This window comes from Toxoplasma gondii, chromosome XI, assembly GCF_000006565.2.
Source record: "Toxoplasma gondii ME49 chromosome XI, whole genome shotgun sequence".
Taxonomy (NCBI): Eukaryota; Apicomplexa; class Conoidasida; order Eucoccidiorida; family Sarcocystidae; genus Toxoplasma; species Toxoplasma gondii.
The window spans coordinates 4403577-4425795 of NC_031479.1; the positions used below are offsets into that span (position 1 = coordinate 4403577).

At 55.2% G+C, this 22219-nt stretch overlaps 2 protein-coding genes across 2 annotated transcripts; one reads left to right on the plus strand and one right to left on the minus strand.

Moving 5' to 3' along the window:
• Positions 1-403: 403 nt before the first annotated feature.
• On the minus strand, positions 404-3497 carry TGME49_314910 (starch binding domain-containing protein). Its single transcript, XM_002364640.2, has 3 exons — positions 2831-3497; positions 2272-2395; positions 404-1551 (listed from the first exon to the last, which is right to left on the minus strand). The coding sequence occupies exons 1-3, from the start codon at positions 3227-3229 to the stop codon at positions 1364-1366; spliced, it is 711 nt and encodes a 236-aa protein (XP_002364681.1). The 5' UTR covers positions 3230-3497; the 3' UTR covers positions 404-1363.
• Positions 3498-7219: 3722 nt separating this feature from the next.
• Positions 7220-22214, plus strand: TGME49_314920 (hypothetical protein). The gene is made up of 7 exons (XM_018782844.1): positions 7220-11040; positions 11357-12646; positions 13205-15559; positions 16452-16629; positions 17117-17586; positions 17975-18786; positions 19689-22214. Exons 1-7 carry the CDS (start codon positions 7324-7326, stop codon positions 20656-20658), a joined length of 9792 nt encoding a protein of 3263 aa, XP_018635350.1. The 5' UTR covers positions 7220-7323; the 3' UTR covers positions 20659-22214.
• Positions 22215-22219: the final 5 nt, after the last annotated feature.

A 22219-nucleotide genomic window follows, 5' to 3' on the forward strand; every position in this document is an offset into this window, starting at 1 on the left:
AGAGGGTTCCCGGATCGACCCCGTGAGATGAGCTAGTTCACTGAAACTTGCGAGACGCCGTGTGAGAGAGCAGGAAGAGAGCGTCTGTTTACTGATTGTCGAGTTCAAAGATAAACAGACAAGTGCGTGAAGGGAAAATAGAAAGTCTGTGATTGCCGTGCGCCAGCCGAGACGAAACAGTGACGCGCGAAAGAGTAAACATGCAACAGAAATGGGGAGAGAAAAAGGCACACACCAATGTCTGTCTATACAAAGTGCCGACCACGTCCCCCGGGGCGACCGAATAGCATCTAAAAATTGAGGGGAACACCCTAGAGGTTTGTTTAATTTACTTTCCTTTTTCCCACACTCTACAGGCAATAGTGAGGGAGCATGTTGACTAGAAAAAGGATTCCAAAACTTCTTGACTCTGTCCATTTGAGATTTAACTTTGTCAACAAAGGCACAGCCGGCGATACCCTAACTGAGTTCCACGTGAAGATAGGTTCTTCACCGTACCGAAGCCACTGATTTGTTGTGTTCTTGACGAGCGCTCGGTTACTCTTCTTACCTATGCACGTACTAGGATTTAGCGTCATACGAGCTCTGTCTCAATACAAGTCGGGGACAACCAGCCAGCATCGAATTCGACAAATATTTCACACCTAATCTAGGGAGGAAAGAAATAACAGTGACTCGTGAAGCAGAATCCTCTACGGTGACAGGCGAAGGCTTTTCTCTGCCGCTCCACGAGGCACACCAAAGGTGACGCTCGTTATCACGGCTTGGACGCATCGACGCCTTTCTAGAGACTGAGAAACCTCTAGAGCTTTCGGACTTCTTCCGAAGAAATCCTAAACTTCTGAAAACGCCATCCTAGTGCAAGCGCCGTCGCATGCGTTAGAGGACGCGTTCCTCGGTGGAAAAAAAAGACGAAAACCGCCAGTGGCCCATGTCGCTCCGACACCCCAAACCGCTTCTCTCAGAAGCACAGTTTTTCGTGAATCTCATCTCTCCTCCAGACTTCGATGGAGAAATGCGGCCCTCAGAAAAGCCCTCACGACTTCCGAACCACCAGTACAGCCTCGCCCAAAACAGGCGCTATATCGTCCGTATACATGTGAGACAAACAGCACAAGGATCACAGCTCGACCGTATCCTGGTGTCGTCCTTTCTTGCTCTCCTCTTTCTTCCGTCGCGCGCCTCTGGGTGTTCAGACTCCTTCACCTCGTCCACCACTCAGGACAGCACTGCAGTCGACCTGACGCGGCAGGGGTTCTGAGTCTCTTTAAAAACATTCAACGATTGGACTTGGATCTCGCCGTCATGGATGCCAACGAGAAAGACCGCAAACTCATCTTTAGCAGCCCTGCATGCAGCTTCGCTACAGGTCTTGCGCATCCCCTCGACCCCACGAGTCTTGAATGACGCGAGCACTCTCGACGCCTCTCGACAGATTCGGTTGCCCCAGTTCCTGCAGTCGCCGAAGATCCACAACGTGGTTCTGGCCTGGCTCCCAGATAACGTAGTTGCCCTCTTTGATGAGGTACTTGTACTCCATGCGTGTTGTCTCTGATTCAAATGCATGGACCAGCAAAACATGTTTCAGTCCACAAGACGATGCAAGATTTGATGGGTTCATAATCGAAGCGATCTCGGTATACGACAAGCTGCACGAACTGGTATAGGTCGTGATGGCCTTTGTTTACCGGACCCATGTTCCCTTGTGTTAGCCGAGCATGTACAAGGTGATCGCTGATGTAGAGAAGCTAGAACACACAGAACACTGTGCGCTTCTTTGACAAAGACACTCCGAGGAATCTGACATCCTTCTTGGCACAAATGAGGTATCCTGACTGCTTTACCGACTTCTGCCATTTACTCCGGTCTCCCTCAGAGATTACAAGCAGATGCATTGTCCCACTGCGGGAACAGCACTGCATACAGCTGTCGACCTTTTTTGGGGGGGCAGCCGTTTCCTCTCGCTGGTAAGACGAGTGACATGTAAGGGCAGACTGTGTGCGGCAATAACGCACTCCATACGGAGCCGAATCAAGGCAGGAGTTGCCTGTCCTCTCGCAGGGCTTTGAAGTTCTCCACTTGCAGCTGGCGAAAGAACCGTTGGCACCAGAACTGAGAGAGGCACGAACGGCGCAGATGTAGACGCGCTACAACTGCAGGACTCGAACTGAGACCTCCACTGTGTCGTTCTCTCCTTTGTCTAATTGCGTCATATCATCTATGTGTTGTTTAAACGCGAAAAGTACGAGAAGCGCGCCGATCACAACTCACCTCTTGGGAACTTGAGTTCGCAACACCAGACACTGTTATCGGTCCAGATCATGTTGACAGCCTTCTCGGCGATCCAGCCCCCTACAGTGGCGTCACTGCCAACGAGACAGACGTTCTGGCCGAACTGATAAGGCGACAGACATGACAAGAGACAATGTTACGTAGGAACACACGCGAAGAAAATGGCAACACAGTGCCCCGGAGCTCTGGACCCTGCGGGCTCACAGCGGCTCAGTTGCCGGTTTTCCTCCAAGAGGAAATCCGGTTTTGTTTCTGGCACTCGGAGAAATCTCAACGTGAAAATTCATCGTCTAGCAAAACGTTAGCTGCAAATGCATTTTAGACCGGCGCGGCGAAGAGGTCAGAGACAGAGTTTAACCCAGAAGGCGTCGCTGCGGTCCAACGGCTGTAACCGTACCGTCCTGACTGTATCAATGAAAGCTGCAAATAAAGAAGTCCTAAAGTTGAGCTGAGGATTCAAGTGGGCACAAAATATAGAAGAATCCCAAATGCCCGACGACTGAAGGGACCTTGACACTCGGTTCTGTCGCTCACTCACCCGCGTGTGGATGGGGATTTTGAAGACAACGTGGCGCATGGAACTGGCTTTTTCTCTGCGAATCACTTCCTCGAGGGCATTTTGGTAGATTCGAATCTTTCGCTCCTTGATTTTCTCGTGGTATTTCGCCTGAATTCTTCGACGTTCCTCAGCCGTGAGGGGCGGGCGCGGCACGGAGACGCTGGCTGCTGGCTCTTCCTCCAATGAGCCTTCCGGACGCTGTGGCTCAACGCCGTCTGGAAGATCGTCATAAATCATGGTCAGTTGCAAAGCAAAAGTGAAACCAAAGAAGTTCGCGGTGATAAACGTCCGGTAAAAAGAATGATCTGGACGTTGTGGGCGGCAGTCACTGGATTCAACGACTGTCGCGAGCTGCGCCTTTACGTCTCGGGTGTACATACACTCAAAGCAACCCGCTCAATCCCGTTCACAGGTTACATTTCGCCCGAAGCCAGGTAAATGCGGCGCTCTGATGAGAAAATGCGTCTGGCCAGATTTCGATTCCTCTTCTGTTGTCGCGGGTTCCATATCCGACGGACGACGAAACACACAGGAAGAACTAGTGAGAAAGGGACCGGGGCGAGACAGAACGCAGCCACAAAGACACATTCAGCAGCATGCTGAAGGAAGCGAAGTCCGGTGCCCTTTGAAACAACTGGAAAAAGTCAAGCGAAGTTCGTTGTTGGCAGGGCTACTGAACGAGCAAAAACACCAGACCATGCGCCGGCGCATGCCACAAAAAAACGCTGCGAGAAAAGCGGGCAGCAATTTGCAGGAAGTGTGCAGTTGACTTTGCTACAAACGTGCGACAAAAACTTCCGCTGTTCGCTGGAAACAACCGCCAAACATGCAGGTTACGGGATTTCATGAGTGCTTAGGTATTACAGGGACATTCAGTAAGTGGTTGGGACGGGAAACTGTCGAGGAAATCCCCAAACAGCGGAAGTATCTGGACGGTGTGCTAGGCCCGGATTCATTCGCACGCCACGAGCTTGCATGTACCGAGTTGGAGTGTTTTGGATGACAGACGGAAACCTCTGGTGAGGACACGGCAAAAACGTTAAGCAACTTGCCAATTTAAAGTCGATGGATACTGAATGTGGCTGCAGTTGTGGTCCTCTCTGGCCAAATATGCGTGTGAAGGTGCCTTTTTTTTTCGCGTACACAAATCTAGGGTGCGTTGCAATTTCCACTCACTGGTTATACGTGTGATACGTCCGTTAGTGTTGCATCAATATCATTATCGTACCGGCAAACGAGACTACACACTCGATGGCGGAACTCTCCACGTTTCTCCGACCATCGAAGACCGCAAAGAGTTCGGCTCCGTGTTCACCCGCTAGATGCAAGCGAGCACCTGTACCCTTGGTCGTTTCGGCGTTTATACAAATCTCAACGAAAGCTCTTTCCTTCCATACACTGGGGCTTGATTTCCCGAGATACAATGTGCACTGCTTTGCGGTAGTCCATTCACATGCTCCTCTGGAACTGGCGTCTTTGACGATACCACCGTTGTTGCACATCGGGTACGTCCAGGTGTAGTAGATGGGTGACTCTAGAAATTGGAACGGCTAAAAGTGTTCAAGTCTCGGTATAAACTCAGTGGGTTATGTTCTTTACGTATTCCACGGAGTACCGTTATTTCTCGTAGCTGTCTCAAATGGTCCAGTGGGGTGGGGGGGAAGGGGGGTGGGGTGTAGTGCACCCCAATCATAAAGAGCTCGGTGTCTTTAACTCATGTCTGAAATCCTCTTGAGTCATAGTATGCCGCGCTCTAGATCTGTCCATCCTCCGCACTTCAAGCACTGGCCGCCAGTTGCTCTCTCTGCTGATCTTAAGATTCGAGGCATAAGATTTGCAGGTCCATACATTTTGGTGCCAGGTGTATGTATATCTGCTATTAATGCTGACACTGACATCATTCAGGGATGGACATAGGGTGTTTGTCGCATGCACTGCTTCAACACAAAGATACCGTTTTCCCTTTTTAATGGATGGCAGGAGCAACCTTGTAAGCGGTCACCTTTTGCAGACACAGAGGACGTTTGACAGTGCCCTCCTTGCCGAACCGAAAGAGCAACATCGATACAGAAGTCGTGCTGCGTAAGTAACTCGAATGATACACGAATCTCACCCACGCCGCACATTCACTTGGGGAAAAGCTCCCCGACGAATGAACTCCAGGAATAAACTTGTGAACGAAGCGGCTGTTAACGAGGCTTCCAATTCTTCAGAACGAGAACATCGAAATGAACGACACTGCTCATCAGTGACTGCTCAGCCAGTATGAGGCTACATTCTTTCCCTCAGGCACATGCAGATGTCCCGATTCCTCGCTTGCGCACACAAGAGAGGCGTAGCAATGCAGTCAACAGGAAAATGCGTACTCCCTTCAGGCGAGTCTCTGGATCCTCTAGACCTTTCGTCTGTTTTTCACAAATGCAGCAGTTGTGCATGCGCTGAGCGTATCATCCTCACGACCTAGTGGCTATCGTGGTCGTTCCCCCCCCCCCCCCCCTGCTGAAAGAACTGGTATATCCTCTCTATGGACGACAGAAGATAGACTATTTTCGTTGCTAGAGTCGCTGGAAATAATTAGCCACCGAAAGTTGTATCTTCTCCCACTACCCGATGGTTCCACACGTCGGCGGCGGTGTAACATGTTTCCGATTGCATGCACGTCTGTCTGAAAATCGCTGACCATTTCCAGTGAGAACGCGCAAGCAAAGGGGAAGCTTCTGTGCCCGGGTGAAAGTGGTTCTCTCCTGTTCCTCAAGGTCGTCGTGTACAGTTCATGTTTCCACTGTTATTCCGATTTTCCAGTCATCTGGGCCTTTTGACGGCTCGAGTGAAAGAGGCGCATCTGCATGTATTTGCGCTGTGTGAAACTGAAGCCTCTGTCTCTTTATTACATCTACCAGAGGAGATACAAAAACCTCATGCGGTTCGACTTAAAAGTCTACCCCTGTCATGAAGTTTTTCGAGTGGTGGATAGAAGGATCTAACGCAGTAGATCGGTGCAGCCATTGTTCTGACAGCAGATCCACTGGAAACGAGAAGAAGTCCAGGAGAGATTCGACCGCGTTGTTTAGGGTACTTTCAAAGTCCTACAGAACACCAAAGCTGTAGGGTTTGAACTCCCTTGCAAAACTTCGTCAAGGCACTCCAGCAGTGGGGCGACGCCTCTTCGTTTTCAGTTTAGTTTTTAAAAAACACATTTCAAGAACAGAAGAGCGAAATCCTCAGTTTTACGGGACACACATGAGCAAAAGTCAGTGAATTTCCCCGATGCGCCGACTTGCATGCACCTGCATGCAACTACAGCGTAATGCTGTCGACTCGAGGCAGGTCGAGAAATTTGCTCTTCGATCCGATCCTTCGCAAGCCCCGTTGTTTTCTCGTTTTTTTGCCGTGCCGTTTTGTTCTCCCGCCTTGCATGCCCGTCGAAATATGAAGCACAGTCTCTGCCCGTCTTTGGTCGAGCCAGGATATCGATGGAGAGACACCAGCGAGGAGACACGCCATGGTAGGCGGCTGGCGGCAGGAAAATGCCGAAAATATGAAGGGAAAGGAGAACCTTTCGAAGAATTGGTTTCTTCCGCCGCATGCATTTCCAGAGCGATTGCTGCGAATCTCGTTTCAAATACGGTACAGCACTTCCTGAGTCCTCTGCAGAAAAGAAGCGTCGGAGGAATTTAGAGCGCTGACCAGCAGAGGTGAGATGGACAAATCGAGCGGTCCTTTTCCCGTGGTTCCTGTTTTACTCATGAACTTGCGGTGTACATACACCGCACCGAGGCTCCTGTTTATAGAATTCTTGGCAGGTGTGGAAGTCGAGTTCGTGCTGGAGCTTGCCGCTCGCCCGCATTTCTGCTTTCGTCCTTTGAGCGGAACAACGAAAGACGTTGGTTTTAAAGAAATTGTCATCCTCCACGCTTCGGATTCCGGGACATGAAACCTCCGACTGACCATGCAGTGTCTTGACGGATCCTAAACAGGTTCCTGGAATTCGCGGACCCCGTGGGCGCGATGTTTCACCTGCTTTTTCTCTGCGTCCGCACTCCTCTCTTTCGCTTTCTTCAGCAATTTCTGTTCTTTTGTCAACGATGTTCCTTCCAAAGCGTCTCCAGCTTTCCACACAGGACTTTCCTTCGTCCTCGCGCTCGCTGCGCTTCTCACCTGCTCAAACAGCTTTCCGCCAGTGTAGATGGAGTCGCTCCTCTCCACCTGCATCTCGACGTCGAGATGCAGAGCCAGACGCAAGCTGCGCTGCGTGTTTGGATCTCGAGTCTCGTCAGTTCAACCACATGCAGACGTCAAAGAAATCACAGAGAAGCTCGGAATGCTTCACAGGCTCTTCCTTTCGCTATCCCAGAGAGGGTGAGAGAGGAAAAAACGAAGGCACGGCCCGCGTAAGGTGGAGCGAGACACGGAGACAGTGTCTCTCGCAGATCCGAGAGGATGAGGAAATTGGCTGTCGACCTCTTCCACCGATGCGCGAGTCCTTAGAGTGTCACAGTGTGAATGCCATTTTCTCTCCACGTGGAAGTCGCGAGGCCGAGCCGCCTTTCTCGTTCTCGTCCGCGGCTCGTTCTCCTCGGATTTCTCCTTCCTCTTCGTTCGCTTTTTCGCGTTCTGGGAAGGCCGCCTTCTCCTCTTCGTCACCCGCGGCGTCTCCTGGTCGAGTGCACACCGGTGAAAACGCGACGGCGACGCTGTCCGCGTCCTCTGCGGCCCCATTTCGATTTGGCAGATTTACCGGGGGAGACTCGCGGGACCTCAGCGCCCGACGCAGGGTGTGTGATGCACAACCGAGCGGTCGCGAAGAAGAGCTGCAATTGCGGGCCGGACGGATGTGGGGTCGGGGAGGGGAAGTGACACCTGGAAGCGGCGAGAACAGTCGCATGCAAAGAGATGCTGGAGAGTTTTGGGGGGGGAGGCCTGGATCTGCTGAACGGAAGGAAAGAAGTCCTTTCAATGACGAAATGAATCTTCGGCCCTCGACTCGCGCGTCCCCCACTGCAGACACACCGTCCCGCATTCCGAACTCACGAGCTTCTTCGGGCTCGTCTTCTTGCTCGTCTTCGTCTTCTTGCTCGTCTTCGTCTTCTTGCTCGTCTTCGTCTTCCTCCTCTCGCAGCTCAACTTCGTCTTTCGACTCTGCTTCTCCAGTTGAGAGACTTCTCGACCAACTGGCGGACCTGGAGAAGCGGGTGAGCTGCCGCAGAGGGGAGAGCCGGCGAAGTCCTGGATCGTTTCTTGCATCTTCTCGTCGAGAGTTCTTGAAGCTTTCCAGTCGGGATTTGGAGGAGATCGCCGCGTGTCTTCTCCCCTCAGTTCGATTCATGGCCTTCGACCAGCTGACGCGAATGCTCGCTGCGCTCGCGTCTCTCATGAGGGCAACCCCGCAGTCCTCGTCCTCTCGGCTCTTTTCGTCTTCGACGCTCGAGCCGTACGTTCATCTCCTTGCGCCTAACAAGTCTTCGGCGCGCTCTGGGTCGCCTCGTCTCTCTCCTTCTCCGTCTTCGTCGTTGCCTTCGCTTCCCAGCCTCCCTCTGCGTTTCTTTCCGGACCGTGCTGGTCTCTCCTCCCCTCTTTCTGGGACTGAACCGATCTCTGCGGGAGACAGAACACACAGTGCGTTCCTGCAGACTCTGCGAACTCTGCCAGGCGACAGCTCGACATGCGTCCAACTCTTGCGGCTGACCTGCACTGCAGCCATCGCCTGTCTCAGACCTTCTTCTTCCTCTCCTTCTTCTTCGTCTCCTTCTTCTTCCTCTCCTTCTGCTTCCTCGTCTGCTTCTTCCACTCCTCTTTCTCCTCCTCTTTGCGTCCCTGCAGCCTCGACTCGAGAGCCAGCAGGGCTCACGCTTGCGTCTGTGCTTCAGTTTCTCCACGTCGTTGTGAGTGACTTGTCTCTGTCTTCACCGGCTCTCTTTCGACGGGCAGCTGCGCATCTGGCGGACGAATCGCCTCTCCTCGAGCACTCTGCGCCTCGCGACTGCGCCCGTCTGTTGCATGTCTTCATGAAGCACGAGCTTCTGCTCGCTGAGCAAGAGAGGAGACAAGCGTCGAATCGCTGGCCCTCGACAGCGAAGCCTGCGGCTCCACTGGGTCGTGTGACCGCCTCGAACCAGCCTCCGAACGCGCGTCTTCGTTCGCCGTCTCCTCACGCCCAGGCCGCCCTGCTGTCCGTCCGCCCTCCGTCGCCTCGCTCTGGCGCCTCGGCTGCGGCCTCGCCGGATGCTTCCACTTCTCCCTGGGGGCGTCTGACCTTTGAGCATGCCCTGACGGTCCCCATGTTTCCTCTGGCGGACTCGCCGCTCTCGTCTGCCTCCGTGCTGCGAGTCTTTCGCCGCCTGGCGGCTCGGCTCTCCAAGCTGCAGCAGAGACACTCTGCCGTCTTCAAAGAGCGTGCCGCGTTGGAGGAGACGGGACGAGTGCTGCAGGCGAAGAGGGAGGCGCTTCACGGCCGAGCGGAGAGTTGGAGAGACGCGGAAGCGCGAGACGGGAGTCTGAGACGACCGGCAGGAAGTAGCCAAGTAGAAGGCGCGAGCGCAAGAGAGGGCGCAGGCGCTGGCGGCAGGGGAGAACGAGAAGGAAGAAGAGATGGGAGCGAAACAGACGCAAAGGACTGGAGGGAGCTCGAAGCAGAGGAGAAGAGAATTGCCGCTCGACGTGAGGAAGTGAGTGGAAACGATCAACTCCTCGTTTTGAATGGACAAGACCTGGCGATGATTTTCGATGCATGCATCAAAATGCGTCTCATCGATCTCCGACTGTTCACCCTGCTGGTTACTTCGTCGCTGCGGACTCTCCTTCAAAGCTCGCGCAACCCTCCGCATCTTCCGCCTCTTGCTCGGTTGTCTCCGTCGCCTCCGTCCTCTCTGTCTCTGTCTGAAGTGTCTCCTTTTCCTGCCTCAGGGGGGTCTGCTCGGGGGGCTTGGGCGCGAGAAGAAAGAGACCGGCAGTGCACGGGGAGAGACTGGGCTGCTCTGTACGGACAGTTGGTGTGTCTGCTCAAGCTGCTTGAGGAGGCGCAGTCGCATGCAGTCTCCGTGAGTGTTGGATTGCCTTCTGAGCCAGGCACCAGCACCGGACGAGCAGCCGCGCAGGCGGCCTCCCATCCCTCGCCTCGTTTAGGCGAGGGTCGACATCCCTCTCCGTTCTCGTCTCCGTTTGGTTCTCCTCTCCACGCACCCACATCGTCTTCGCTCTCTTCGTCTCCTCTCGCTTCGTCTTCTCGTTCTTCGTCACTAGAGCTGAAGGAGCAAGGCGAGCGTCCTGTGGATTCAGGGGTAGTTGTGCTGGCGTCTCGAGTTCTCCCTTTCCTCGTTCGAGACGTTCCTGCTGCCCTCGGACGGGAGAAGCTGATGAGTCTGCACCCCCACAGCCTCGTGGCGCTAGTGCACGGCAGCAGCGAGCTGGTGCGGTTCACAGCGCGGTTGTCGGACAAGGACTTCCTGAGAATTCTTTCTCTCGCGGCGGACAGGAAGAGCGAAGCGTCTTCTCGGCAGAGTGCGACGGCGGTGGACGACGAAGAGCGGTGCGACAGACGCGTCGCAGAACCGTGGAAGAGACTCGAGTGGGTTGCGCGATGCGTTGCGCGAAAGGGAGCTCAGAATGCAGAGAAAAGCGAATTGTGGAGAATGCTGAAGGACTGCCATGCCCGAATTATGAGTTCCGCCTTTCAATTCGAGCCTTCGCACATCTCTGTTCTTCTTTCGGCGTACGCAAACCTCCAGCAGAAGCTGCCGTCCAATTCCACCTCTGCGTCATCGTCGCAGAGCACGCTGGAAGGAGACCACTGGCGAGAACAAGGCGAGTTGTCAGGGAGAACTGAGGACGAGATTCTCTGCCTCACCGACTTGATTGCGTCCACTTCGTTCACACAACGAGTCGTGGAGGTTGTGCCGAAATTCGTCGTTCCTCACCACTGCGCTACGACGCTGCGGGCACTCTCTCTCTTTCTCTCAACCCACTCGGCCGTTACATCTTCTTCGCCTTCTGGCCGGCGCGTTTCGCCCATGGCGTTGACCGCGTCTTCTTCGCCTCACTGCTCTTCTTCATCTCTGTTGTCTCCGTCTCCGTCGCCTTACTCGAGCGCCTCTTCTGCACGTCACGGTGAAGCTTCCAGCGGCCGAGAACCAACAATGGAGAAACGAGACGCCACTCGTCATGCCGCAAACAATGCCGCAAAACTTTTTCAAGTGGGGACACAACACAGTCGGGACATGAAGGCCTACGTACATGCATGTATATAGCTACTTCTATTTGTCTATCTATCGCTATCAATCTCTGCCTGTCTCTGTCTGTCTCTCTCTGTCTGTGTCTCTATCTGTCGCTCTGCGCGTCAACAGAAGGCAGAGGAGCATATGGGAGTTCGTGTGTATCTCGGTAGGCGAGGGCAGCGTGAGAGCGTCACGACTTTGCATCCCTCTGCTCCAGATCTGCTCGGTCTCTGAGCGTCGCTGGCTGTCCGATCTCAGCTGCTTCCTTGGGTGTGGGTGCCGCTTCATTTTGCAGGCGTTGCTCGGAAGACTGCTTGAAGCTGACAGTCTGCGGACAAAGAAATGGACAGGAAAGGAGCTCGTGACTTTGGCTGGCGCCGTCGCTCGCGCTGCACCCGCTCTACTTCCTCTCTCGTCGATGCCCTCCGCGGCTGCTTCGCTCGCGTCCTCTGCTCATCGTTGGTCTCCTGGACTCCCGTCGCCTCGTGGGTGTTCTCTGCTTCCTGCCTCTTTCGTCTCGTCTACGTCGTCTTCGTTCAGTCCTCACCCTCTGGCTTCTGCTCCTTCTTCTTCGGCTCCTTCTTCTGCTTCGTCTCTTCTCGCGACTGGTCTCGCTGCCTCTGGAGAGGAAGGGAGCTTCGGAGGCGAGGACTGGCGAGGAAGGTTGCGGAACTCCGGGGGTGGGCAGGAAGAACACGAGAGCGAGAGGCGCTGTGCAGAGGAGAGCGAAGATGAAGACGACGGATTCGGTCTTTTCCACGCGTCGCTTTCGGGAGAAGATAAATCGCGACCCAACCGCGTTGCGGCTGCGACAGCCTACGGCGCCTGTGCTGCGAGTCCGGCTCTGACGTCTCCATCTTCGTTGCACAAAGCGCTCCAGTACGAGGCCCAGTCTCTGTGCCGTCCGTCTGCTCTCGTCTCTGTCGTTCCGCCTGCGTCGCTCTCGCTGAGTCTGGACTTCCAGAGACTGTCTCCCTCTGCGGTCGAGCGCAAGCCAGCGCCGTGCGTTGTCTCTCAGTTTTTCGCGTCGCTTGCGGCGTTTTTACTGGATGTGAAGGCTCCCGCGTCTCGTGCGTCGACTTTGCCGGAACCCAGTCGCCTCGCGCCGCAGTGCCGCTCTCCTTGGGGTCGGTCTGGGGCACAGGGTTTCGAGGAGACATCCCGACGTTTGTCTCCAGGTTCTTCTGAAGCTCCCTGTGGCGCGTTGCCGGCTTCGTCGACTGCTGTCCCCGCCGCCGGAGAGGCGCGCCCGCCGTTTGCCTCGACCGTGTTGGAGGCGAGTCTGCCTTCCCCGAACCTTCTCGTGATGATGATGGACGCCTTGGTCTCGGCCGCGATCGCCTTCCACGACTGGGAGCTTCTGCGCAGGAGGCAAGAGACAGGGCGTTTGCAGGCGAAGCCGGCGCGTCTGGGAAAGGAGCTCGGAGCCTGCAGGTCGCACACGGCAGACGCGGAAGCTGAAGGCGAAGGAGTGGAAGCGGCACCGCGTGCGGGCGACTCTGCTGCTGTTGCAGGACCTGGGGATCCGATGCTCTTCCTGGCGAACGAAGACGACGCGACTCGCGACGTGAGTCGCCTTCTGCAGGTGAGAGAAAAGAAAGTTCAACGCACACAAGGCCGGAGAAGACTCACTGTGAGTGAGGCCGCGAAAGGGAGAGAAGAGCGATGGCGAACTGCGCAGGTGGGGAGAGGGAGAGACAGACGTAGTGAAGAGCGGATGCTGGGGAAGTATGAGCATACAAAGTCACTCGAGAGAGCGAGCATTTAAACGAACAGCGCGACGGGTGACTGCCGAACTCACACTCGAGGCCAGAAAGAAAAGACAAGGGAACCGCCAAGCGAGAGGAAAACAAACGCGTTCGATGGAGAAACTCAAAAACGCCACTGGTGGGTTCAATAAAAGATATCGACACTGTCCTTCGTTCACAACTTGAACTGTTGACTCGTCAGAAGATTGCCGGTTTTCCATGAAATGGTCGCCGGGGTCTACATTGGCTCACGTCATCTCGATCAGACCGAGACAGACTAGAACGTACGATGGTGAACAGAACTCCAACAATGCGAGACAGACAACTGTACGAACCGAAGAGGCGAGAACAGCTGTGAAGTGAGACCCTCCTCCGGTTTTTCTCGCGTCTCGCAGATGTGCGGTTACCTTCTGGCCGCTCGACACGGACAAGACTTGACGCTTCTCGACGTAGCGACTTTGGCGCATGCCTTCTCGAAGGCTCCGTTACTCCTCAATGTCTTCCTCCCCACTGTGGCGCTCAGCGCTCACCCAGGACTCACCTCCAGCCCACTACTCGTTTCTTCGTCCTCCTTCTCCTCTCCTCCTGTCGCACCTAACTCTTCTTCGTCTCTTTCCACCTCTCTCACAGTCGCTCCCTCTCCTTCTGTATCTCCTTCCATCTCTCCATCTATCTCTCCTTCCAGCTCGTCTTCTATTTCTTCTTCTATTTCGTCTTCTGTCTCTCCTTCTGTCTCTCCCTGGGGTACGCCTCCGCCTGTCCCTGCAACGCCTGCTGGCTCGGTTCCGGCCTTGCTGCGGCGTTCGGGAGTGCTGTCGCTGTCGGGGAGCGACCTGTGCGTCAATCCGCTACTTCTGTGTTTGCTCATGTCGATGGCGTCTCGTCGAACGGAGAATCTCGCTTCCTTCTCTGCACCTGTCTACGCGTTAGTCGGTTCGGGGCGCGCGCCGGCTTCGCGACACCCATCCGTATCTCTCGCGTCGAGGCGAAGCCGACTGGCTGTCTCCGTCGCGCTTCTTTCGACGCTCGCCAAGGCGACGGTTGCGTCCGCTCCAGGACTCGAGGAGCAGTCGCGGGCGGCGGCGGGGCAACGGTACGCGGCCGCAGCGGAAGACATCTGGAGAAGCGAGGACGCACTGTCGGGGAGATCGACCGGAGAACGCGAGGGAGAAGCCGCGTCGAACGCGACGGGTCTGGACACCGGCGAGGCGGCGGGAAGGAGGACGGAGACGCTGGAGGCGCAGCTGGAACGCGCAGGTCGAGCGAGAGAGAAACGAAGAAGCCTGGAGACTCCCGGGACCACAGAAGGCGAGAAGAAGGGAGCTCCAGGACAAGACCGAGTTGACCGATGGAGTGACGCAGACGCGACGGCTGTTTATCGGAGGATGTGGACGCATCCGAGGACATGCGACGTCGTTCGCGAAACGGCGCAGCTGCTGCGAGAAGAAGGCGAGGAGGCTGAGGCGTCCTTGAAAGCGTGGATGGAGAAACGCTGCGAGTCTGGAAATGACCGGAGTCATTCAAAAGATCTGCAGGCGTTCGTCGCCTCTCTGACGGTCCTCGCGACGCTCTTCCAACAAGCGTGTCTTGCCGTTTCACGAGCTCTCAGCTCGCTTCTTCTCTCCCCTTCTCTCCCCTCCTGGTCTCCATGTTCTTCGCCATCTTCTTCTTCATTTTCGTCTCCAGGTTTGTCTCCGTTTCCGTTGGCTTCTTCTTCCTTTGGTGGCGGAGGTTCGGTGGCATCTGCTGGTCCGCCTCTTTCTGTTTCTGACTCGGCGTCTCCTGCTGGCAACAGCCCCGCGTTGCCGGGTGACGTAGCGGGCAGGGAGACAAGGACGAAAAGCGTTCATGGAGGAGAAGGCGACGCAGGCGAAAGACACAGAAAAGAAGAAGAAGACAGGAAAAGCGAAGGCCTTGGAGTCGTCCACGACTACGTTTCTCTCTTGCTTGCCCTGGAAGATCTTAGCGCCGCTCTTGTCGCTTGCAATGGTGCGTTGCTGGGGAACTCGCACGACAGGGCGAAGCATGTGGAAGAATCAGAGTCCAGTTCTCTTAATTTATCGAAGACAGCGGAGTCGACATCGCGCGGCATGCCCGTTGCTGCCCTTCCTCACTCGCCGGAGGGATCTCCGATTCCAGTCGTCCCTTCTTCTCTTTCGTCCGGCTCTTCCTCCTCGAGTTTTGTTCCGACTTCGCCGTGTGATTCTGCTCCTTCGTCAGCTTCGCCGTCTGCTGCAAGTGGCTCACCGTCTCCTCTTTTCAGGATTTTGTCTTCTCCTTCTGCCGAGGGAATTTCTTTCCGCTGCTCTTCTCGCCAGGCGGCGCAGATGGCCGAGGGCATCATTGACACTTTGCTTGGGCTGGAAGGTTTGCTGCTTCTCTCGAGACATCCGGCACTCGCGAAGAAGCTGAAAGTGCAGCTGCCGTCGAAGAGACAGGAATCACTCCACAGCGCCGAGGAGACACCGAACAACAGCCGAGAGGAGACAGCGCGCACCGAGGCGGAGGGGAGAACGAGACGAAGACGAAGGCCTGTTGTCCTTCGTCTGGAAGCGAGTGTGAGAGACATCATGGATATGCAGCGCATGCGATACAGAGAGGAGAATGGAGGAGAGGCAGAAGAAGTGAACCGATGCCGCGCGTTCGAGAGGGGAGATTGCGAAGAAGTGGATTTCTCTCCAACGCACAGGGCGTACGGAGAGTTTTACGAGACGCGAATTGAGAGACTGTTAGGCAAAGCCACAGGCCAGGTGAGGACAGCCGCTCCTCGCTGTCACGTAGAACATGAAAAAGAAATGCTTACTGCAATAAACAGGGGACATGGGGGGCAGAACCGGTTCTTTCATCTCAATTCTGAAGGACATCGTCGGTAGGAGTAGACACCCGAACTAAAGAAACAATGGCGAGAGAAGCTCTAGAAACGCCGACGCCGTTTCTTTACGCAGAGGACGAGTTTTTGGGGAACCCAGCTCGAGTGAGGAAACACAGAAACGACACACCGCTCGTGACACAATCTCGTCGAAAACGCGTACGCCAGTTCGTCCCCTTCTTGCATCGTCTGCTGCGCTAGAGGTCTTCACAGAAAAATGAGGAGCGCAAGTTCGCCTTGATGAATAAACTGTCGAATCTGTGTTTCCTTCGTCGCCATTCCTCGATGCCCGAAGACGCAAAGTCGAGGACTGGGAGACTCGGCGCTTCAGAAGTCTCTCGAAAGCCTCTTCTTGTGTCTCGTGATTGGCAAACGCCTCGTCAACCACTTGGTCGTGGATCGACATACGGAGTCCGTGGATGGGGGATTTGCTGGGTATTCGAGAGACTCTGTGTGCGATTCACCACGGTTAGAGCATTTCTGTAGAGAAAACGCGAGTATTTATGTTCGGTCGGTGTTTCGCCTGCGTTCGAAAGGCTGCAGCGTGACTGCGCGTTGTTCACCTGCGCAGAAAAACGACATTCGTCTCTTAAAGAATCGCGTAAAGAGCCCTGTCTCTATGGGGGTTAGTTGCCCTCCGTGTCTGTGCTGCCGTTCTGACAAAGAGACATGCTTTTTGTTTGTCTCTCATTCTTGCGTTCTCGAGACCCTGTCCGTGGAACCGAGTCAGGTCCAGTATTCGGTCTTGGTGTGTCGCGCTTTGCCGGTTTCAGCTTGAGGCCCTGTTGCTTCTCTCTCTGTACAACGACGCGACCTCTTGCGGGAGGAAGGCGCGCATGAAGGAGACTCGATTCGGAGCGAAAGAAGCGGAGACAAAGGACGAAGAATTTCTCTTTTCCCTCATTCGCTCCTCTCGCCTCGGACTGTGTCTGAGAGTCCTCGACACAGGCCGTAAGACACACCGGAAAGGTTCAAACTCGGAAGTCATGCAGCAGCTCCGTTCCTCGGTGGTCCACTTTCTTCGTGTACAGCCAAGGCGACGCAAAGCTGCATCCGTTCAGAGACAGAAGATACAATGCTTTATCGGGCGCCAAATGCTTGGAAAACGGCGACTAGACGACACAGGGATTTGAATGTTTGCGTTCGCCTCGTAACTCTCCACCTCTTCCACGTTTCTAAGTCTTGCCCACGCTCGTTCGCTTTCTGGATTTATTTCTTTTTTTTTACTGTTCGCTTGTGCTACCGCGACTGCTGTCTTCGTCCATGCGGTGCTGCCCGCCATCGGCCGGCCTGTCTCCGCGTCGACCATGCTGTTGGCCGAGTCGTCTCCCTCGGCGCGGCTCTCCGTCTGCCTCGCTCTGCCTCTCTTTGTCTCGCACTCCCTCTCTGTCGCCTTTCAGTCTTGGGTTTTTCGCGAGCTCTGCCTTCCCATTTGCAGGAATCCGACAGAACGCATTTCTCCTCCAAACCCTCCGGGACCATCTTCTCTGTCGCGCCGTGACTTCATCGGCGTTTCGCGCTCGAGAGCGACTCTCGCATGAATGCATCGTCCGTCCTGCTTCGGCCGTCGCAGCCTCCGCCGACGCACACGACTCGTCTCGGGATTCCTCGAGCTCCTTGCCTTGCTCTTCCACGAGTTCTCTCTCTTCTGCTTCGACGTCTCTGCTTCGTCCCCTGTCGTCTTCTTGTACGCCTTCCTCGGGACCTTCAGTTGCATCCTCAGTCCTGAGTTCTCGCCTCTGGAGCTCTCCTTGTCCTTTCGGCTTGAGCCGCAGCGAACTGTGTGGAGTTCTCATGGCCCTGGCGTCCCTCGCTGCATGCACTCCTCGCCTGCTCTCGCAGCTGTTTCTCCTTTGCCTCGGCGACCAGACAGCGCCTTCCTCAAGCGACGAAAAAAACGAACCTTCGGTGAGAAAACAACACCCTGCACTCGTCCTGGATCTCCTCCCGTCTGTCTGGTCCGTGACCTTGGTATTCATCTTCGTCGCGTTTGTTTCCTGGTTTATGCCTGACTCTGCGGCAGCCTCTCTGGCGCATGCACAATGTGATTTGTCTCTCCATGTTTGCCGCGGAGTCTGCTCGGGGCTCACTCACCTCGACTTCGACTTCCGCGAAAGAAGGGTGGTTCGGAACGCATGCATCTTGGCGCCTGCAAAGGCGAAAGCGGATCCTGGAGAGACTTTGAAGGACCGACGGGGGAACGCGAGTGTGATCGACAGTGCGCGTCAATGGCGGTGTCTTTTATTCTCTTTCTGCGACACTGTAGCGTCTTTTCATCTGTGTCTCCCCTCCGCAGGTGGTTCTCTCTCTCACCCACACCCTTCAGTTCCTGCACACATATACAGTAGTTTTTGCCATTCCTCAAACTCCCGCATCCGTCCTCTTTCCTTCTGACGCTTCCGGGTCCTTCGCTGCCTCTTCCCCCTCTTCTGCGTCTTCGTCGGTCCACGCCTCCATATGTCCTTCCTCATTTGTCGACCGTGCATCATCGTTGAGGCTCCCGAACTCTGGAGCTTCTTCCCCTTCGCTCTCCCCGTCGTCTCCTCTCTCCGCGTCTCGAGATGTCCACAGATCCGCAAGACCCGCCAAGTCTGGGAGTCGCCACACGGTCGACCGTCTCGTACTTCAGAGGCTTCTTCTGCCCTTCCCCGAGGACCTGCTTCTGCCGCGGTTGCGCTCGCAACTGAGGCTTTTGCTTGTGCATGCGCTCAAATGCATGCATGGCGCGAGAAGAGAATTCGGAAGAGATACGATGAAGGCATACCTGCCCCACAGGGCGGCGCTGGGGTGTCTCTGCGGTGACGGAGAGGGCCAAGGAAACGGAGAGACAACGGCCTCGAGAAGTACGGCGGCAGACGGAGAGATGCGCTCCGACAAGCAAGGCCGAACGGCAGGAAACGGAACCGCAGAAGCCGGAGACGTAGAGGGAGAAGAAAGGGTACTTTTTCGCGACGAACACGGCTTCCTGGCACTCACCGCATCCGAGACAGAGAAGACGATCCAGCACCTGCTTCTCGCGCTCAGAGCAGCTGCAACGGGACTCTTTGACTTTCCAGTTTCTGCACAGAGCATGGATCGCCGGCACTCCGCAGGAGAAGTCTACTTGAGGTTAGGAAAGCGAGCATTCATCGCGCAAATCAAGCACCGAGACTCACGCAGAGACAAGGGAGAGCGACACGGAAAGAGCGAGAGGAAAGCAGCAGGTGCAGCGAGAGAGAGAAAGATACGTTTTCAGAGGGCGATGCACCAGGCATTCGTAGAGTGATGAAAATACTTTTGATGAAAATACTTTTTCCCGACGAGCGGAAAAATGCGGGTGTGCCGAGAGGTAAACGAAATCGTTTTGATGAGAGGCAAAAAAAACGTATCTGCAGAAAGTAGTCAAACAACCGACATCAGAGAGACAAGAGCGACGGTTACTGAGAATCGAGGGAAAGACGCATACCGTGAAAGGGAGGATCGAACAGACCTAAGAAAGACATTTTCAGAGACAGAAGACACACGCGTTCCTGGAGAGGAAACAGGAGAGTCGAAACGAACGAAAACGGATCTTGCCGAGCCTATCCGTTTCCAAGAATGGACGCCGAGTAGCGTGAGACGTCGGCCGGGAGTCTGGGCACGAAAGATGAGCCGAGATGTGCAGGTATACCCACGAGGGAAAATGTGGAGATGATATCCTTGGTGGCAGAGAAAGTAACATCAGCGGTCGACCGATTTTTATCACCTTATACCTCGTTGGTCTGTGTGTCTCGTGATTTTCCAGTCTTTGCATGTTCTCTCTTCCTGTGCGGCCAGAGTGCGTTTTCCTGGATGGCTCTGTCACTTGTGAAACAGGGACTGCATGCGTTTTAGGAGGCCAGTCTTCTTCCTCACCCATGTCCTCGCGCGCGCTTTTTCTGGTTCCGATTAAGTTGCTTCCTTGCGTCTTGTGTGTCGTCTGTGTCTCCGTATATCTGTGTCGCTCGCTTCCTGACAGCCTTCTTCTCTGTGTTGTCTATCCTTGCCGACAGAACGCTCCCGCTGCCAGTTCTCCGGCAGGCGCGTGACCTGGTCGTGTCTGTCCACCCGTTTTTGATGGCGGCGAATCCAAAGCAAGAAGAAGTCCTTTGGCAAGTCTCTTCTGTCGCTTCGCCGTCCCTCGCGTCTGCGTCTCCACCCAGTCTTTTCGCTTCCTCTCTCGCGGATCCCGAGAGGGTCGCTGCACCTGCCGTGGCTTCTCCTGCCGCGGCAAGCATTTTCGATTCCGCTTTCGACGGAGAGAATGGCGACACAACGCGCGAGGACGCACCGCACAATGGACAGGAGTTCAGCGTCTTCCAGTCTCTGGCCGAGCCTCGAATTCTCGACAGACGCCCTCTTCGTCTGCCACAGAGCGTCACGGTCCCAACCACCCGGCCTTTGTCGTCGTCGTTTCCTCCTTCTTCGCCTTCTTCTTTGTCTTCTGACGCGCCTGCGGCCTGCGCGTCTGCCTCGTGCGTCTCTGCACCTTCTGGCTCGTCTGCTGGCTCTTCTTCGCCGTCTGCCGCTTCCTCCAGTGTGTCTCCGTTGCCCTTGCCGAAGTCGTTCTTTTCTCCGAAGAGTTCGCGTTACCATGCGGAAGTACGAGACGCGCTGCGTCGTCTTCTGTCCTCGGAGCTCGTAAAAGAAGAAACACTGCGCCTGCGCTCGGCCTCGGTGTACCCGCCTCTCGACGGCCTCTCAGAGGTCGCGGGCTGCACAGCCAGTGCCGAGGAGGGAGGAGGGAAGTTGGAGCCAAGGCAGAGGCGAGCGGAGAGAGACAAGAGAGACGAGAGAGACCTAAGAGAGGGAGCGGGCGCGGTCGATGTCTGTACGCCAAGCAAGCCACGGAGACAAGAGAAGACTCCTCCGTCCTTGAAAGACCTTCAAGTGATATCGGAAGTCCGAGTGTACCCATGGTACCTCGATCTCCTGATTCTGAACGGCTCGGCGCTCAAGCGTTGCATGCAAAGACGCAACTGAGGGAGAGAAACACCGCAGCAGAGATTAGAAGAAGTGGAACCGAGAAGCGGTTCCAACGATGAAAGGGCAACTTCGGACAGCGCCTGCGCAGTCTCCCAGGAGTGGCTTGACCTCAGTCGGTCTCTGGTCCTTGCGCCAAGAAAAAGGAGGAAAATCATCGAAGACCTACAATCCAATGCAAGCGACCTCGAGGGTATGTGCTACGCATATTCTGTGGAGGGTTGCGAAGAACGCAATCCGGTTCTGTGTTCCTTTCGAGGGCGCCCTCCTGTCTCTGTTTGTGGATTTTCTGCGGCATGCTCGCTTGCGCTGTTAACGTTTCGCGTCTCTTGTTTGCGCATTCGAAGGCGTCTGCGACGCTGCCGTGTACAGACACCCCGCAGTTTGTGTTGCCTCGTGACCTCACACGTTAACGCGGACTGCCTACAAAAGGTCTACGCAACTGAAGACGAGGAAAGCGAGAGAATGCGATTCCTCAGCTGCAGTCGGAGCGTCCGCGCCGTTCCCTGCTGTCAGGTTCCTTGTGTCGCTCGAGGATGGACGCGCGTTCGTTGGGGCGCCGCCGCCGGAAGCCGGTCAGTGGGGGCAAGCCGACGTGAGGCTCACGGCGAGAAGAGCACCCGTTTTTTCTGAATTTGAAGAAATGCAGGCTGAGTGACGCACAGAGGTGGAACCCAAGTGGGCGCAGAATACATGCGAACGAGGAGGCAGCACAGACAACAAGGGAGCGAAGCAGCGAGAGAGGGCAGAACACCAAGGAGACACAGTACGTCGAGACGCGCAAGTGGGGAGAGAAGAACGAGGCCAGCAGCGAAGGCGGAGCCTGAGGCCGGGAGCAGACTGATTCGCAGGAAGAGAGGCACAACGGGAGAGAGAACAAGATGAGACAGAGAAGGAGACGAAAGAGGGACTCAAAGTTAAGCGGAGCGAGAAGCACAAAATCGAGGTCAAGACGAGGAAGGATCAGACGGGGGCAGGAACGAGAGAAAGACAGAGTCCGAGAGGACGTGGATGCGAGGTATCGACAGGCGGCAAATGAAGTAAGACAAATCCCGCGACTAAGTATCGCCTCTGCGGTGGAACGACAGCCATGTAACATGTCGACAAACGCACTCTACAACGACAAAGGAGGGAAGCCGATCCCTCGCTCGGGTGCATACGACTCCACAGCGCAGAGCCTCGACGGTCCTGCGCAACAAGAAAAAGTCTCAAGGAAAGTCTTCTGACGACACCGTTTTGTTTTGACAAGACGCACTCTTCTTCGGTTGGTGGATCATACGCGTTGTTTCAAGTGTCAAGACGCAAACATCAGTTTCCTTCTCTTGTCAAATTCAGTTCCTCGCACACAACCTTGGACGCACAAATCAAACGAAGGCGCCGGCAGAGACGCATGACGCAAACCCTCCCCGAAAGAAATCACCTCATCAGACAAATATGCAAATACCTCGTAAATATCGATGATCGATGTCCCTTACAAAGAGAGGCACAACCACCGACGGCACATGTATATATATGTATATATATACATACATGCCGATGCTATACCTGAATCTCAGCTTGT

What these genes read in the sequence shown, in the direction of transcription:
- TGME49_314920 (XM_018782844.1), top strand. Translation starts at nt 7,324, where the DNA reads ATGCGCGAGTCCTTAGAGTGTCACAGTGTGAATGCCATTTTCTCTCCA. An exon ending in ACGTGAGTCGCCTTCTGCAG is followed by an intron (nt 12,647 to 13,204) that starts GTGAGAGAAAAG and finishes CGCGTCTCGCAG; the next exon opens with ATGTGCGGTTACCTTCTGGC. An exon ending in GAGAGTCCTCGACACAGGCC is followed by an intron (nt 16,630 to 17,116) that starts GTAAGACACACC and finishes TCCCATTTGCAG; the next exon opens with GAATCCGACAGAACGCATTT.
- TGME49_314910 (XM_002364640.2), bottom strand. Translation starts at nt 3,229, where the DNA reads ATGTACACCCGAGACGTAAAGGCGCAGCTCGCGACAGTCGTTGAATCC. An exon ending in AAATCCCCATCCACACGCGG is followed by an intron (nt 2,396 to 2,830) that starts GTGAGTGAGCGA and finishes TCGCCTTATCAG; the next exon opens with TTCGGCCAGAACGTCTGTCT. An exon ending in CGAACTCAAGTTCCCAAGAG is followed by an intron (nt 1,552 to 2,271) that starts GTGAGTTGTGAT and finishes CATTTGAATCAG; the next exon opens with AGACAACACGCATGGAGTAC.